Source organism: Cervus canadensis, chromosome 11 (assembly GCF_019320065.1).
Source record: "Cervus canadensis isolate Bull #8, Minnesota chromosome 11, ASM1932006v1, whole genome shotgun sequence".
Taxonomy (NCBI): Eukaryota; Metazoa; Chordata; class Mammalia; order Artiodactyla; family Cervidae; genus Cervus; species Cervus canadensis.
Genome location: NC_057396.1, coordinates 26803252 through 26818078, shown reverse-complemented (window position 1 = coordinate 26818078; position 14827 = coordinate 26803252). Strand labels below are relative to the sequence as shown.

At 36.6% G+C, this 14827-nt stretch overlaps 1 protein-coding gene across 2 annotated transcripts in view; it reads right to left on the bottom strand.

Moving 5' to 3' along the window:
- Positions 1-14827, bottom strand: part of CBL (Cbl proto-oncogene) — an 87261-nt gene that overhangs the window by 54069 nt on the left and 18365 nt on the right. The window contains exon 2 of one of the 2 annotated variants that reach the window (XM_043482610.1): positions 13879-14126. The exons of the other annotated variant lie outside the window; for it this stretch is intronic. Coding sequence (XP_043338545.1) covers positions 13879-14126 — 248 coding nt within the window. The remainder of the gene's footprint in view (positions 1-13878; positions 14127-14827) is intronic. 2 annotated transcript variants of the gene reach the window in all.

The following is a 14827-nucleotide window of genomic DNA, read 5'->3' as shown; positions in this document are numbered from 1 at the left end:
CTACTGAGGGACACTTGTGTTGTTTCTACCTTTTGGCTATCAGGAAGAATGCTGCTATGAACACAAGTATACAAATATCTAAGTCCCTGCTTTTGATTCTTTGGGGGTAGATACTTAGTGGAATCAGTGGATCATATGGTAATTCCACTTCAACTTTCTGAGGAACCACCAAATTCTTTACAAAGTGATCACACTATTTTACATCTCCACCAGAAATGGAAAAGGATTCCAATGTCTCTTCACCAACTTTTGTTAGTTTCCCTTGTTTCATAATAGCCACTCTAAAGAGTGTGAAGTGGTATCTTGTGGTTTTTATTTACATTTTCTTAATGACACGGAGCATCTTTTCATGCACTTATTGGCCAACTACATAACTTCTTGGGAGAAGTGTCTACTCAAATCTTTTGCTCATTTTTGAACTGGGTTTGTGTGTGTGTTTATGTGTGTGTGTGTGTGTTTCTGTTGAGCTGTAGGAGTTCTTCACATAATCTGGATTTAAATCCCTTACCTAATATAGGCTTTGCAAATATTTTCTCCCAGTTGCAGGTTGTCTTTTCATTCTCTTGTTAGTGTCCTTTGATGGATAAAGTTTTTATATTTTGATAAAGTCCATCTTTTTTTTTTTTTTTTTTATGCTTTTGGTGTTATAACTCAAGAAATCATTGCCCAATCCAACATCATGAAGATCTTCGCCTGTTTTAAGGGTTTGGTACTTAGCTCTTTAATTTAGGTCTCTGATCATTTAAAGCCAATTTTTATATGTAATATAAGGTGAAAGTCTAACTTCATCCTTTTAATTGTGGTTATCCAGTTTTGCTAACACCATTCATTGAAAAGACTTGGCATACTTGCAGTGGCCATATGTATGAAGGTGTATTTCTGGGCTCTCTTTTATTCCATTTGTCTATATGTCTATCCCTATGCCAGTACCACATCATCTTGATTACTGTAGCTTTGTAGTAAAAGTTTTGATATCAAGAAGTGTGAATCTTCCACCTTTGTCCTTTTTCTAAATTATTTTGGTTTTTTAAAGCTCCTTAAGATTCTTAATAAATTTTAGGATTAGCCTGTCAATTTTTACCAAAATGGCAGCTGGAATTTTAACAGGAGTTGCACAGGACCTTTACATCAATGTGGGTAGTACTGCCATCTTAGCACTACTGAGTCATTCCCAATCTATGAATGCGACATGTCTTTTTTTGGGTCTTCCTTAATTTCTTTCAGCAGCATTTTGTTGTTTTCAGTGTACAAATCTTTCACCTGTTTGGTTAAATTTATTCCTAAATACTTTACTCTTTCTGATGCTATTATATGAAATTGTTTTTTCTTAGTTTCATCTTTGGATTGTTCATTGCTGCTGTGTAGAAAGAATACGATTCAGTTTTGTGTTTGATCTTGAATCCTGTAACTCTGCAGATATCATTTATTGGTTCAGGTAGTAGTGGGTTTTTTTAATGGACTCCTTAGGATTTTAAGCAAACAGATAGTTTTACCTCTTCCTTTTCCATGTGGGTGCTTTTAATTCCTTCTTTTTGCCTAATCACTCTGGCTAGAACTTCATATGCTGAACAGAAATCATGTTGAATAGAAGCAGTGAAAGCAGACGTCTTTGTTTTCTCTCTTTTGAAAAAAAAAAATTATTTATTTATTTGGCTGTGCCAGGTCTTAATTGCAGCACGTGGGATCTAGTCCCTTGACCAGGGATTGAACTTGGGCCCCCTGCATTGGGAATATGGAATCTTAGCCACTGGACCACCAGGGAAGTCCCTTCTGATGTTAGGTGGAAAGCTTTCAGTCTTTCATCATTGAGTATAATGTTAGCTGTGGGATTTTCACATATGGCATGGAAGACCATTTTTGCTTGAAAGAATGACTAATAGACAAAGTATGGTTTATTCAGACTCGGCTATTTTGGCAGTTTCTCCAAAATAAGCAAAGTGACTTGTCACTTCAAGGAAAAGAAGTGATCGCCCATCCTCCACTATGAGCTTAACAGCTTCCAAATGAAACTTTTCTAATATTTAACTAATGAATGTGATTATACAGTGATGTGTCAACACTTGGAAAATCTACATAACCTAGTGAACCAATATTTTCCAAGTGATCAAGGGATGATGCTATGAAACCATGCATGGGTAAAAGATTCATTCCAAATGCAAGACAGACCAATGAAGTTTGATATAACCAAGTACAAAATGTTGTCTGAGGCAGTTTAAAACATTTGCGAAAATGGAGAGATACTAATTTTTTAAAATATTTCCCAAAGAGTTCCCTTGGGAACTAGTGGTCAGTTTCCTTGATTGCCTAGTGGTTAGAATTCCAGGCTTTCACTGCTGTGGCACAGGTTCAGTACCTGTTCAGGGAACTATGATCCCATGAGCCACATGATGTGGCCAAAAGGGAAAAAAATTTTTTTTTCCTATTAAAATGTTTTCATGTTTAAAAAAATATTTTATGTTAATATGCAATGGGCTTATTATTAAATGTTATTTTAAGTATTTTCAATTTCTCAGTTTTAATAGTGAATGTGGTAAATATTGATAGATATATAATCCACACACATGAAAGTTCTTTGAGGTCTTCTTTGAGGAAAAAACTATATCAATTAATAACTGCTCTATACAATGTAGATATTTGGTTTAAAACAAACAGTACTTTAGTCACTAATATTCAGCCAAACACCTACATTATAATTTCTTAAGATCTTATTATCAATATTAACAATTAACCACAGTAATTTATGATTAACTGGTCTGCAAGTGCTGTCATATTATAGCTGTACAGGATGGTGTTAAGAACTAAATGTGACTCTTAACTTTCATTAAACTTCACCCTGTCCATTTGAGCCCAGTTCTCGCCTCTCAAGCAGAGAACTTAAGACTTTGACTAGGTTCACTGAATTCAACTGAACCTACCAATCATGTTACTACAAGAAATGGGAAGTTCAGGATTGTCCTTGTAAACCCAAGTTGTCACCTAAGAAGTATCACACCTTTTTCTTCTTTCAAAAAATAATTTGGTTGATTATATATTAATTGGAGAAAATTGAGAAAATATATAAATAGAAAGAAAATTAAAATTACCTCTAATTCCAATACCTAGAAATAACTACTGTTGATATTTTAGTATCATTCCTTCCATGTTTTTTCTATATTTCTTAAATACATTTTACAAAAATGTGATCTTATTAGTTACAGATACAATTCTGTGGCCTCTTTTCCTTCATAAAAATATTACAGTCATCATGTTGTACATTATATCCCCAGGACTTATTCATCTTATAATTAGAAATGTGTACCTTTTGACATTTTCACTATTTAATATATTGCCTATCAAAAATCTTTGACAAAAACTTCTATGTCTGCATAGCACACCTTATTTTCTCTTGTGTATGTAATTTATCTTATGTTGGACCTTTAGGTTGTTTCCAATTTTTCCCTTTTATATACAACACCTAAATGAATAGTTTTGTAACTGCATTTTAACCCAAATCACTTCTCTGTTCTTTCCGATAAATCACCCTCCAGAAAGGCTAAACCAGTTTCATTCTACCACAACCAGTTATGAGTACTCACATTCCTGTACCCCCTCCTTTGAAACATTAATTATAAGTAGATTTTCCTTTTTTGTCTTTTGCCAATTTTACAGGCCAAAAGGAAATTTTTTACAACTAACAAGTTGATGGAAGGGCTTCCCTCGTGGCTCAGTCGGTAAAGAATCTGCCTGCAATCTACCTCTTTCATGGATTACTTATTTCCTTTGCTAGTTTTGTATTTAGAGACAATTTAAGGAGGGGAAGGAAGGAGATTTCTTTTTTTTTTTAACTGAAGTATAGTTTATTTACAGTGTTGTATTAATTTCTGCCATACAGCAAAAAGATTCAGCTATACATATATATACATTCTTTTTTATATTTTTTCCATTAGTTTATCACAGGATATTAAATATAGTTCTCCATGCTATATAGTAGGACCTTGCTGTTTATCCATTCTATATATACTTGTTTGCATCTGCTAACTCCCAAATCTCACCCCACCTCCTTTCCTTTGGCAACCACAAGTATGTTCTCTATACCTGTGAGGGTCTGTTTTATAGATAAATTCACTTGTGTCATATTTTAGATTTCACATATAAGTGATATCATACAGTATTTGTCTGACTTACTTCACTTAGTATGATATCTCTAGGTCCATCTGTGTTGCTGCAAATGGCATTATTTCATTCTTTTTTATGGCCAAGTACTATTCCATGATGTGTGTGTGTGTGTGTGTGTGTGTAGTATTCCACATCTTTATCCATTTATTTGTTGAAAGATATTCAGGTTGCTTCCATGTCTTGGCTATTGTGAACAGTGCTGCTATGAACATAGTGGTGCATTTATCTTTTTGAATTATTGTTTTCTCTGGATAAATACCCAGGAGTGGAATTGCTGGATCATACGGCAATTCTATTTTCAGTTGCTTTCTTTTTTTTTTTAGGAATATCCATACTATTTTCCACAGTGGCTGTACCAATTTACAATTCTACCAACAGCATAGCAGGGTTCCATTTTAGAGAGAATTGTTTTTTGTTTTTTACTCTATGTTGACTATTTTAATCTATTCTCTACTTTTCTTCCTTAGTTGTGCCCCCTTTTAAGTCTCCTTTGATGATTTCTCTCCCCAACCAGAAGTCCTGGCTTTAAATACTATTCTGAATATTACCAAAATTCTCTATTCCAGATCTCTCCTTCTAAACTTCAAGCTCTAATATACCCAATTGCCTGCTTGATGTATCACCTTAGATGGCTCATGAGAATATTTCAAACTTAAAGCTGTCCAAAATGTAACTCTTAATGTCCCTTACTCTCAACTTAACTTTTCCCACCTCTACTCCGAATTCTCCATTTCAGGAAATGCTGCCACCAGTTGGCAGAGTTAATGACCACAAACCTACAAAGCATCCTGGATTCTTCCCTGCCCATTCTTCTCACCATTCTCTTGTCCAATCCACTAGCAATTCTTATTGAGTCTAGCTCCACTCTATTTTCCTTCCTTTCAACTTTCTCATCCTTAGTCTAAATTATTTCATCTCTTATCTGATCTATAGCAGTAACCTTTTAACCTATCCCCTCTACTTTCATCACTGCTACCTCCACAAGCCTAATCCATTTCCCACACAACAGCCAATACTAGCACTGTAAAATAAAAATCAGATCATGACTTTCCCTTGTTATTTATACCTTTCCATGGCTTCCCATTACATCATTCACTTGCTCAAACCAGAAACCTAAGCCAGTGCATTTATAAGTCATGTTATGCAAACTTTAAAACACCTCAAGTTTTGCCCAAACTCCTCAACACAGATCTAAGCCACCGTTATCTACCAATAGGATTTGGCATACTTGTAGACACCTATTTTCAGGCTACTAGTGAAAAACTACAGCAGTAACAAATTCTGCCATTTCTTTGTGCATCACCACTCTTCCACTGGAGGATAACCTGGAAACCAAAAGAGTACTGGTTCAGTGGTTATATTTTTGAAACAAATGTAAAGAGACAAGAGCATAAAGTTATAATTTTGTTGTTCAGTCATTAAGTCAAGTACAACTCTTTGCAATAAGCATTGTGAGAAAAGGGACTATCTTCTGTTTACTGCTCTATCAGTGCTCCTAGAGCAGTGCATACCAGAGAAAATGCTCACTACTATTTTTTCTTTAATGAATGGTTAGCACATAAGCTTTTATCTATTTCTGAATTCTTCCTGGCTGAATATAACAAAACCAAATTTTGATAATTTCAGTTTATAACCACCTCTAAAAAGATAAAATACATGCAACAGAAAAGTTTAATCTAACTTCCAAAATGAATACAATAAGACAATGACAATACAGTAAGATAATTTTAAAATTAACTGCACCGACTGGGAAGACCCAGAGGGATGGGATGGGGAAGGAGGCGGGAGGGGGGATCGGGATGGGGATGTAAATCCATAGCTGATTTATGTCAATGTATGGCAAAAACCACTACAATACTGTAAAGTACTTAGCCTCCAACTAATAAAAATAAATGAAAAAATAAATAAAATAAAAATAATAATAAAATTAACTGCACCGTATAATCCCACTCAGCTTCTACTATAACAGCCTGCACACTAAGGAAAACAGGTGCAAAAACCAGAATTCAAGATAAAAGGCAAGAAAGCAGCTTATGGTTTTCACTTAATTCATTTTTAATAAAGTCTAAGAAGAATGAGGGCAAATGTATCTTCAGAGAAGTTAATTCATCTAATATCCTCCCTAAAATAAAAACAGGAAGTAACTGTATTATATACTGACAGATACTTATGTACACTCTTCTACAGAATATTTAAGGGATAAGCTCCTTAACACCCAGTCTGGGTACAAATTCCCTCATGTACATGGTTTGAGGGAACAGATATGTTCCCCAAGCCATAGCAGGTTTGTTTAGAAGTGACACTTGCCCATGTTTGACTAATCATAGAACTAAGTTTTTCTTTTAGAGTTGACTGGTCCATAGATAATCAATTGGTCTATACCAAGCCTAAATCAAAAGGGGGATCAAGACACAGATGCTCTGCTACGGTGGACATCTATAAGATGTAAATCTTGGATTTAGCAGAGGCCAGTTGTTGCTCAGTCACTGAATCATGTCTCATTCTTTGTGACCCCATGGACTGTAGCGTGCCAGGCTTTCTGTCCGTGGGATTTCCCAGGCAAGAACACTGGAGTGGGTTGTCATTTTCTTCTCCAGGGGACCTCCTGGCCCACGTATCAAACCTGCATCTCCTGCATCAGCAGGTGGATTCTTTACCACTGAGTCACCTGGGAAGCCTCTAGCAGAGACCAGATTTCCCCACAATTCAGATATTAATCTGCATTGAAAGAATGCAGGTAGTGTCCTGGCAGCATTCTCAACCCTGATTTCAGTTACTCCTTGGACTTGCCTGCATTCTTGTCCTTAACACAACTCAAGATACTCACTTTTTCTAGAATTTTAAGAGTCCAAAATTTTCCTTTCCCAAGAAGAAAAACCAAGAGCAAATCATAAAAGGCCTATAACATTCTTCTGTGATTAAAAAAAAAAAAAATTAAAGAAATAGAAACTTTCTCAACCTGAATAAAGGGCATCTATGAAAATCCCAGAGTTAACATCATACCCAGTGATGAAAGGCTGAAACCTTTCCTCCTAATATCAGGAACAAGACAAGGATGTCTGCTCTCACTACTTCTATTCAACATATTTCTATCCAACACATGAGGTTCTAGCTAAAGTGATTCGGCAAGAAAAAGAAATGAAAAGCACCCACATGGAAAAGGAAGAGGTAAAACTATCTCTATTTGCACATGACATGATCTTGTTTGTAGAAAATCCCAAAGAATCCATTAAAACAAAAACCCACCACTACCAGTACCAATAAATGATTTCTGCAAAGTTACAGGATTCAGAATCAAACACAAAACTTCACAAAACTGATTTATATTCTTTCTATACAGCAGGAATGAACAATCCAAAGATAAAACTAAGAAAAAACAATTTCATATAATAGCATCAGGAAGAGTAAAGTACTTAGGAATAAATTTAACCAAAGAGGTAAGTGATTTGTACACTGAAAACAAAATGCTGCTGAAAGAAATTAAAGACCCAAAAATAAATGGAAAGTCATCCACGTTCATAGATTGGGAAGACTTAATATTGTTGGGGTAGCAGTACTTCCTGCACTGATCTAAAGGTCCTTCGCAATTTCTATTAAAATTCCAGCTGCCCTTTTGGTAGAAATTGGCAGGCTCATCCTAAAATTCATAAGAATCTCAAGGGACTTCAAAAAGCCAAAACAATTTAGAAAAAGGACAAAATTGGAAGATTCACACTTCCTGATTTCAAAACTTTACTTCAAAGATGACGTGGTACTGGCATAAAGATATACATACAGAAAAGCTAAAGTCAGTTGCTCAGTTGTGTTTGACTCTTTGCAACCCATGGACTGTAGCCCACCAGGCTCCTTTTCCCATGGAATTCTCCAAGCAAGAATACTGGAGTTGGTCAGCATGCCCTTCTCCAGGGGATCTTCCTAACCCAGGGACTGAACCCAGGTCTCCCACACTGCAGACAGATTCTTTAGTGTCTGAGCCACCAGGGAAGGCATAAGGACAGACATGTAGACCAATGAAATAAAATACAGAGCCCAGAAATACAACTTCACATACATGGTCAATTAATTTTCAACACAGATGCCAACTTCATTCAGTGAGAAAAGGACAGTCTTTTCAACAAATAGTGCTGGAAAAACTGAATGACTACAATCAAAAGAATTAAGTTGGACCCTTACCTTACACCATAAACAAAAATTAACACAAAATGATCATAACTGTAATCTTCATGATCTTGGATTAGGTACTGGTTTCTTTACTATGATGCTTCCCTGGTGGCTCAGACAGTAAAGAATCTGCCTGCAATGCAGGAGACCTGGGTTTGATCCCTACATTAGGAAGACTCCCTGCAGAAGGGAATGGCAACCCACTCCAGTATTCTTGCCTGGAGAATCCCATGAACAGAGTACAGTCCTTGGAGTCACAAAGAGTCGGACACAACTGGGCAACTAACACTGTCACTTTCACTCTGTTAGCTATGAAATAAAAAGCACAGGAACCAAAGAAAAAAATTACTGAACTTCATCAAAATTAAAAACTTTCAAGCTTCAGGGACATCCCTGGTGGTCCAATGGCTAAGACTCCACACTCCCAATCCGGGGGGCCCAGGTTCGATCCCTGGTCAGAGTACTAGATCCCACATGCCACAGCTAAGAGCCTGTGTGCTGCAACTAAGATCTGGTGTAACCAAATAAATAAAACACTTCTTTGCTTCAAATGATACTATCAAGAAAGTGAAAAGATGACCCACAGAATGGGGATAAAGTTTTATAAATCATATATCTGATAAGAATCTGGGCTTCCCTGATAGCTCAGTTGGTAAAGAATTTGCCTGCAATGCAGGAGACCTCAGTTTGATTCCTGGGTCAGGAAGATCCCCTGGAGAAGGGAAAGGCTACCCACTCCAGTATTCTTGGGTTTCCCTTGTGGCTTAGCTGGTAAAGAATCTGCCTGCAATGTGGGAGACATAGGTTCAATCCCTGGGTTGGGAAGATCCCCTGGAGAAGGGAAAGGCTACCAAATCATACTATCAAGAAAGTGAAAAGATGATCCACAGAATGGGAATAAAGTTTTATAAATCATATATCTGATAAGAATCTAGTATCCAGAATATGTAAAGAACTCTTACAACTCAACAATAAAAAGACAAGTTGTTGTTCAGTCCCTAAGCCGTGTGTGACTCTTTGCGATCCCACTGACTGCAGCACACCAGGCTCCCCTGTCCTCCACTATCTCCCAGAGTTTGCTCAAATTCATGTGCACTGAGTCAGTGATGCTATCTAACCATCTCATCCTCTGATGCCCCTTCTCCTTTTGCCTTCAATCTTTCCCAGCATCAGGGTCTTTTCCAGAGAGCCAGCCCTTTGCATCACGTGGGCAAAGTACTGGAGATTCAGTATCAGTCCTTCCAATGAATATTCAGGTTTGATTTCCTTAAGGATTGACTGGTTTGAGCTTCCTGCTGTTCAAGGGACTCTAGAGAGTCTTCTCCAGGACCACAGTTCAAAAGCATCAGTTCTTCAGCACTCAGCCTTCTTTATGATCCAACTCTCATACCCATACCTGACTACTGGAAAAACTATAGCTTTGACTAGATGGACCTTTGTCGGCAAAGTGATATCTCTGCTTTTTAATATTCTGTCTAGGTTTGTCATAGCTTTCCTTCCAAGGAGCAAGTGTCTTTTAATTTCATAGCTGCAATTATCGTCTGCAGTGATTTTGAAGCCCAAGAAAATAAAATCTGTCACTGCTTCCACTTTTTCCCCTTCTACATGCCATGAAGTGATGGAACCGGATGCCAAGTAACCCAGGTCAAAAAAACAAGCAGAGGATTCAAATAAGACATTTCTCCAGAGAACATACACAAGCAGAGAAGAAACATATAAAAATACTGCTCATTTTATTATTTTTTAGGGAAATGAAAATCAGAACAATGAGTATCTACTTCATACCCAGTAAGATGGATATAACAAAAAAAATGAAAGTATTGGTGAGAAGTTGGAACCCTTATATATTGCTTGGGGAGTGTAAAATGGTGCAGCTACAGTGAAAAACAATTTGGTGGTTCCTCAAAATGTTAAATACAGAATTACCATATGACTCAGCAATTCCACTCCTAGATATATGTCCAATAGAACTGAAAACATATAGTCTCATAAAAAATTGTGCATAAATGTTCTTAGCAGCATTATTAGTAATAGGCAGAAACCACCCAAATATCATAATCAAAATGTCAATACAATATCAATAAAATATAATTACAATGCAATATAAATACCCTGGTAGCACAGTGGAAAAGAATCTGCCTACCAATGCAGGAGACACAGGAAACACGGGTTCGATCCCCAGGTCAGGAAGACCCTTGGGGAAGAAAATGGCAACCCACTCCAGTAATCTTGCCTAGGAAATCCCATGGACAGTGGAGCCTGGTGGACTATGGTCCATGGAGTCGCAAAGAGTTGGACATGACTTCGCGCACACACACACACAAATACAATATAAATATAATTTTGCCATAAAAGGAACGAAGTAATGATCTATGCTATAAAAGGGATGAATGGGAAAACATACTAAGTCAGAGATGCTAGACAAAAAAGGCCATATGTAAATGAAATGTCTATTACAGGCAATACACAGAGACAGAAAGTAAATATTATTGATCACGAAGGGCTGGGGAGAAGCAGGAGTACGGAATGGGATAGGGTGACTGCTAATGAAAATGAGGCTTCTTTTTGGGGTGATAAAAATGTTCTGGAATTAAATGGGTAGTGACGGTTGCACAACTTTATGAACACTAAGTTTATAAAAACTACTAAATTATATACTTTAAAAGGGTGAATTTTATGGTATATGAATTCTATCTCAATTTTTAAAGCTGAATAGGAAAAAAGCTTCCTAACAATCAAAATACAGATCACAAAGATTATAGAGTAAAGCCATATATTTTCCTTTATGAAAAAAAAATTGTATTCTCACCTCAAATTTATTTATTCCCACTTTATATATAATTTGTACAAGCCTGGTTGTATGGTCAAAACCTATAGTGGATTAACAGCTTTATATTTGGGGAAATGAAATTGATACCAACAGACATACTGATAGTAAGATTTTTTTTAAAAAGCAAAAGAAAACAAAAATAAAAATTAAAAAAAAAATAAAAAAGCAAAAGAACTTATAAGCATCTTGTGAAGCCATGTAGTAAGCGCAAATTGGTCTATGCATTTCACTGCACGTATGTATGCATTCTAAGTCACTTCAGTCGTATCTGACTCTTTGCAACCCTATGGACTATAGCCCACCAGGCTCCTCTGTCCATGGGATTCTCCAGGCAAGAATACTGGAGTGGGTTGCCATGCTCTTCTCCAGGGGATCTTCCCCATCTAGGGATCGAACACTTGTTTCTTATGTCTCCTTCACTGGCAGGTGGGTTCTTTCTCACTAGCAACATCTGGGAAGTCCCATGCACTTCATTAGGTTATGCTTACTAATGACAAACAGCCTGACACAACAATCTATGTTTATAGTAATGAAAATAATGAAGATGATTAATATAATAAGAGCTAACCCACTCATTATTTTCCATATGTCAATCACTGTTCTAAGTACCAAACATTTACTTATCAAATTCCCAACAACCCCACAAGAAAAGTTATATTATTATCTCATTTTACAGATGAGGAAAACAAGGAATCACACTAAGTAAATGGAAAAGTTAAGATTCAAACTAAGGCAGTTGGCTTCAGAGTTAATCCTCTTCTTAACCAGTAGACTATCCTGCCTTTCAGTGATGAACTATCAGTCATAAAAATTAAAAAAATTAAAATGTCAAACAATGTTCAGTGTGCTCCAGAAAGACTGAAAAATCTACAATTTTGTTTCATTATTTTAAAAAAGCTGCAGTCCATGAGGTCACAAAGAGTTGCACACAACTTAGCAACTGAACAACAATTCAAAAAATAAATAAATAAAACCTTTCCTATGGCATCATGTTATCAACAGGAGAAATTCTAGAGGTCAAAAAACAGTTCTTTACAATCTGACTCTAACCCGTATTTCCAGCTTATCTATCTCCGCTAGTTCTAGCCAAACCAGACCGCTCACGTTCTTTAAACAGAGCCTGCATTTTCACGCCACTGTGTTAAAGGCCTTTGCTTCACTTCTCTGCCTAGAAAATTCCTTCAAAAGATCCTTCAAAATCTAGCTCAAATAATACTTTCTCTGTGCCACCTTCCCTGATGCCACTAGGCAAAACTGTTCATACAGCATTTTGCACATATTTCTATTAAAGCATCTATCACATGACATCAGAATTAAATGCTTAACTCTTTTTTCACCTCCTAGAATTAGAACCTAGTACACTGTGGATGATAAATAAAATTAATTGTAAGTTATGGTACTTAATAAAGTCCAAAATTACTTTTATTTTAATGTAGCAATACAAAATGACTGGTTAGCTAATGTCCAAGTAGTCATGGTTTTAACAAAAGCCATAAAATTTAAATAATTTAAGTAGACAAAGGTCATTTTCATATAAATTCGATGTTATAAAAATTCCTACAAATAGAATTCAGTCACCAAAAATCTTAAGAAGAAAATTCTAATACTCTAGACCAAACCTGAGTCATTTGTCACAGTAAAGTTAACATGAATAATGATGTGGGTAAAATTTTAAGTGAGAGATGAAAGTTCCCAGAATCTAAGCCAACAGAATCAAAGGCTACAAGGACACCATTTAGTAAATTACTGCTTGGCACACTGACTGAATGCCCTCAGAAATTATTGTCCCTCCCAATTCAAGTCAGTCCTCAAGAGTAAATTACTCTCTAAAAAGTTCTAACAGAATTTATATCTTATTACTTGTTCCAGGTGAGTTAATATTTAATTCCGATTGGACAAAACACAACTATACGATGCACGCAATCAATCTCTCTCTCTCCCAATGCGTAATTTACAACAACCAAGCCAATAACATACAGAACAGCCAATACAGTTTTTAGCATTTAATAATTACAAAAGAATACTTAACGGTTCCTCAAATATTTATTGAATTAACTGCATTTTGCCAATTCTATTTGAAAAGTTACTTTACCTATAAAGGAAATGTCATTTCACTTAGGCTTATTTTTTTTTAAAGTTACCCAAACTACTAGCTAATTTTTTCTATTATCCCCAACTTATAACCTTACCTAATATGCTATCAGCTCAGGCAAATGAGGCTTCCCAGATGGAGCTAGTGGTAAAGAGCACGCCTGCCAATGCAGGACACGTGAGACATGGATTCGATCCCTAGGTGGGGGAAGATCCCTTGGAGATGGGCATGGCAACCCACTCCAGTATTCTTGCCTGGAGAATCCCAAGGACAGAGGAGCCTGGTGGGCTACAGTTCATGGTCCAAATCTGACCCCTTACTATTTACTGTCAACTCCAACTTCTTTCTTTCAAACTCTCACCCATCCAAAAACTTCCGGATCTCTAAAAAATCGCCTGCCTCCAGCTCATCTTCCTGACTGTAAGTCACTCACACTTTTCAGAGGTAAATGATCAGAGCTAAGGATGGATCACTACCCTCCAAGGCAACCTTTAACACAAAACACAACTTTAAGTCAAAATGTTAACTTTGCATTCTATTTCTGTTGACATAAAATTAAAACCAACTCAACTATTTCTATGTGTTACCCATTCAGGCAGTCACAGACCTGAATAAATATTTGTGTAGTATTCTCCATTACCTAGGCTGAGAATTCTCCTCATACATTCTTTCTTTCCCCTCCTTGAAGAGGCTTATGGTCTGCTTAGTTTTCTTCATCAAATTCTCCATGAACACCCTAAAATACTCATTTTCTCCAAGTGTCTCCATCTTCCCCTCATATCTTGACAAGATAGTGCGGAGATGCTGGTAGGTATCTGGTAGCAGGTCTAAGATATAAGGTGGGCTATTCTTTAGCGCCAGCTTTGGGTTCTGACACAACCGTACCACCTGCAACAAATGGAAAAGAAGGACTATTACTTGGAGGATCTTATGGGCAACTTCCTTTTTTAAATTTAAAAAAAGTTATAAAATATGTGCTCTTTTGTAGAAATATGAAAAATGCACAAGAATATAAGAAATGATCCATAACACCCCCCTACAGGCAATCTCTTTTAGCAGTCCCCCAAAAGGGTGGGTTCTTAAAACTGTATTTAACAGTTCAGATAACACACAGAAGACTAAACAATTGGGGTGGGGGAGACACCCACACACATGCCTAAAAAACGCTAGACGAAGTACAGAAAGTTCCTTTGAAATGCATGGCTCATCCCACAACAGAACAAAGAAAATTTCTAGGGGCACAAATAAAGAACATGGCTGCCCTGGGAGGAAAACCTTGGAAATGCAGGAGCCTAGAGCTTTGACGACCACTAGGGGACAGGAGCACAGATGTCTTGGACCCAGCAAAGACCCAGCAAAGAGTTGAAACCAACTCTTTCAAGACACCATTTCTTCCCATTTAAATGCAAGACTCTGAGAATGTGCCTGGTCATTCATTTTACCTTCTTTTATTTTCAACTTTTTTGAGTTCTTAGCTTTAAGTAGGTCTCTTTTTAAAAAACATATTAGACTTAATCCAATGTAACAATCTTTGTTTTTTGACTGGTGAGTTTAGCATATTTTATATTTGTTATAATGATTAATAATTT